This window comes from Lactuca virosa, chromosome 4, assembly GCF_052849685.1.
Source record: "Lactuca virosa cultivar CGN04683 chromosome 4, Lactuca_virosa_CGN04683_v6, whole genome shotgun sequence".
Taxonomy (NCBI): Eukaryota; Viridiplantae; Streptophyta; class Magnoliopsida; order Asterales; family Asteraceae; genus Lactuca; species Lactuca virosa.
In genome coordinates this window covers 66714104-66718181 of record NC_136429.1, presented here as the reverse complement: position 1 = coordinate 66718181, position 4078 = coordinate 66714104, and the positions used below count along the sequence as shown (strand labels likewise).

Below are 4078 nucleotides of genomic sequence, written 5' to 3'. Positions count from 1 at the left end.
GCACAATGTTTTAGTTGAACACATGTGTACTTTGTTGGTATTCTGTGTACAAATAGTAACATTAATGATATTTTTTGTACTAAAAAAACAATGGTATTTTTTAAACATTTGGAAACCGGGTAACCTACAATAACCGGTAAAATAGTATTTTGTATACTAAAAAAACAATAGTTTTTTTCATATATTTTTAAAACTTCGTTACCTTTTTAAATATTTTGTTTGATTTTAATCCAACAAAGTGACAAACATTAATATATTTGTCCATAAAATGAATAGATTGAAGTTGTTGGTATGCAATAAATGAGAGGGGGCGTATCTCCAGCTGGATCCTTATATGTCAGCGTTTACCCAAGCGCACGTTAGTCGCACCCACTATTACATAAAAATCAAAGTCTTCCAACTAGTTTATACGTAATCACACCTCCCCGCCACAGCTCTTTCTCTTTCTCTTTATCTTTCTGACCATGTACGGTAGCCGGAAAGATAGCTCCGGCATGCGTACACGTGAACGTGTTAATTATCCTCCTTCCCCGTCCGCAAGCTCCTATTCTACCACCTCATCCAGATCCTCATCGAGCCGGAACCGAGTTAGAACTGCAGCGAGATCCGTCGCCGGAGTTTTTGTAGCGTGTTTTACACCACCGGAGGAGGAGACACCTCATCATAGCAGACATAGCTCCTCTGCGTTTGGTGGTTCGGATGCATTCAGTTCAACATCAGGTGATCAATCATAGTAATAATTTTCTACTTCTTATGTTGAACACGAAGCACGGGTATAAATGGATAATTTAGGTAAATCATTTTTTGAGCATCGAAACGACGGGATCTGATCAGTCGTTATGTTATGATCACTTGTAATTCCTGTAATAAAAGCTGTACGACGCGGTTTAGTCATTCGTCGTCGCTCATGACAATTTCTTAAATCAAAACATTATCGCTGAAAGTAAAGAGATTGAATGGATGACTCTGTCAAATTTCGCTTGAAAAATGCAAGGGTACAACCATGGAAAGCCAGCATTTGCTTAGAAAAGTCAAAATCCTAGCAAACGTAATTGCTATGCAAATTGTTTGATTTCAACATCTACAGAGCTAATTGTAGCTTGTTTGATTTGATAGATGTTTCAGGGGCTTCAGATTCAACCGAAGGAAAGAAGCGACATCGTAGTATCTACAATACAGTTCGGAATGATTCACCACACTCGAAAGAGCCCGGAAGTGTAAAGTTCAGTATGGCGGACATCCATAAGGCAACAAAGAACTTCTCACCGACTCTAAAAGTTGGACAAGGCGGATTCGGTACTGTATATAAAGGTCAACTTCCAGATGGAACCCTCGTTGCCGTTAAACGTGCCAAAAAGGTCACACCTCATCATTCATCCCCTTAATTTTCAGGCATACAGTTATATAATTAGTTGTTTGTAGCTATCAAATTAATTACACATCTCTGGTTTACTCAGATTTTTGGTGTTTATTTTGTACAGAGCATGTACGATAAGAATCTAGGAGGCGAGTTCCAGAGTGAAATTCAAGCGTTATCAAAGGTGGAGCATTTGAATCTGGTGAAATGTTACGGATACTTAGAGCATGAAGATGAAAGAATCGTTGTTGTGGAATACGTTCCTAATGGGACGCTTCGTGAACACTTAGAATGTCAGCTATTTCTTCCTCCTAAGTCAAATTTCAGTTAACAGATTGTTGATCATTGCAATTAACTCAGCTATCTAACAATTTCAGGTTTCAATGGCAATGTTCTTAGTCTCGACTCTCGTTTGGATATCGCTATAGACGTAGCACACGCCATTACTTACCTCCACACTTATACAGGTTTCTTCTTCTTCTTTTTCCCCATTATTAAAGTGGTATGTTTTATTTTTAAATTGAATAAACGAAGCGTATGGATGCAGATCATCCTATAATTCACAGGGATATAAAGTCTTCAAATATACTTCTGACTGAAAAACTGCGAGCCAAAGTTGCCGACTTTGGTTTTGCAAGGCTAGCAGCGGATGCTGAATCAGGTCAGACACATGTATCGACTCAGGTTAAAGGGACAGCTGGCTACTTAGATCCTGAATACCTCAGAACATATCAACTCACAGAGAAGAGTGATGTTTATTCATTCGGTATATTGCTGGTTGAGCTCGTTACAGGTCGGAGGCCAATTGAACCCAAACAGGAACTTGATCAACGCATCACAGCACGATGGGTATATATATGTACTATGTACTCAAAAAGACTAATACACCCTTTTTCATGTTGGTAAATGACTAATATACCCTTTTCCTTAGGCCATGAAGAGGTATGCGGATGGTGTTGCTATTTCAGTATTGGATCCAAGATTAGAAAAGTCGGATGCAAATGGTGTGGCTCTTGACAAGATTCTGGAACTGGCTTTACAATGTGTTGCTGCTCATCGAAGAAACAGGCCGACAATGAGGAGATGTGCTGAGGTTTTGTGGAACATTCGGAAGGAATACAAACAACTGTTAGTTTGATTTGAAAATTCCAAATTTGTGTAATTTTGTTATTTCTTATTTTTTATAGAGGTGAAAAAAATTTGATGTGAACAAAATAGAAGTAAGCTCATAATTGGAAAGATGCTTGCTATGAAGTTGTCTTTTTCTTTGAATTGGTGTTTTCCACTTTCAACAAATGGAAAAAAAAAAAACATTTGCTTCGGGGGTTGCGTTTAGAGCCAGGCGTTTTGTACATGTGTGTATGTTTCGTTAAAACTTGTATATTATATTGAATTCTAGTTTCTTTTTTCTTCTTATTTTAATGTTTAGTTGTCGCTTGCTGGGTTTTTTTTTTCTATTTAATATATTGCCCTTTCTAAAATAATATAAATGCATGAAAGACGTGTTTAATCTTTGATCTCTATACCCAATTTTCGCTTTGCCATTTCAACATTTGGAAAAAGCAACTATAACTTTATCATAAAACCTTGTGGGGTCAGGTCGTGTGGTCCAGCGGATTTTTTAGGAAACGGTAGAAATTAACTGGAATTTAATATCACTTCATCATTTCTTCTAGAGGTTGGTTGGTCGCAGTTCATAATGGAATTCAACCCTAATTTCATTTATATGCAACTTGTGCAACATTGGACCCCGATTGTAGATATGTTTCATGCAAAGTTGAACACTTGTTAATTAGATGCTAAGTAAGGCTTCCCTTATCATTTTGCTCTTAAAGCCTTTGAAAAAAATTATTGGTATGTTGGAAGGTACAAGTTGGTATATTAATGAAACCTGAGTATAGAGGATAAATTTACAATGCTAAAATCATAGAATTAAGGTTTCGAAGCATCTCCAACCGATGGGTCTGGATTTAAATGGATAAAATGGGTTCCCTAAAGTGGTTTGTTACTTTTGGAGGTCTATAGAATTCCACTTGCTTCGAATATGATAATGAGAGGCATTGATATTCTCCAAATTGTGTCCATTTGTAGTTTGGAAGAGGATATGGTTGATAAAGTTTTCTTACGGATGTGCTTTTGCCAATAATATATGGAGGTGGTTTTGTTCCTAAAAAAAATAAAATAAAAAAGCAACTCTATTGGAATTTAACAAATTACAAGCTATGAAACTCAACTTTTCCCCACAAACTCGTGTGATTCAATTTGAAGCCTCCTTGTTTATGCAATTTCTAAATCCTGTTATTAATAATGTAATATGTTGGTTTCTTATGTTTCACACTATTAAATTGTGTAATTTATTGCTTAATACATGTCGTATGTGGGTATATGTATGTTTATTCGTACATATAATTTGTTTTGGATTGCTTGGGATATGGTACCGATACTAGGAGGTCTTGGAGAGTGGGGAGTCTTAGATTTCTAAACATTGTTCTTCTTGCTAAATGGTGGTGGAGATTAAAAATTCAAAATAATTTCTTTTGGGCCTCTTGTATTAAAGCTTTACATGACATTTTATGTGTTGATGAAAAGCCTTTTGCTAAGTGTGGTATCGTGATGACTTGGTTATCTATTTTTCAAATAAAATGGGAACTTGAGTGGAATATTTTGTTAGAAGATCTTTTCTGCAAGGAAATGGGATCTGGAAACCACACTCTCTTTTAG

At 36.4% G+C, this 4078-nt stretch overlaps 1 protein-coding gene across 1 annotated transcript; it reads left to right on the top strand.

The window, feature by feature from the left end:
* The first annotated feature begins 392 nt into the window (after positions 1 to 392).
* Positions 393 to 2779, top strand: CRCK2 (calmodulin-binding receptor-like cytoplasmic kinase 2). The gene is made up of 6 exons (XM_079042239.1): positions 393 to 720; positions 1117 to 1358; positions 1482 to 1650; positions 1735 to 1824; positions 1905 to 2206; positions 2289 to 2779. Exons 1-6 carry the CDS (start codon positions 465 to 467, stop codon positions 2493 to 2495), a joined length of 1266 nt encoding a protein of 421 aa, XP_078898365.1. The 5' UTR covers positions 393 to 464; the 3' UTR covers positions 2496 to 2779.
* Positions 2780 to 4078: the final 1299 nt, after the last annotated feature.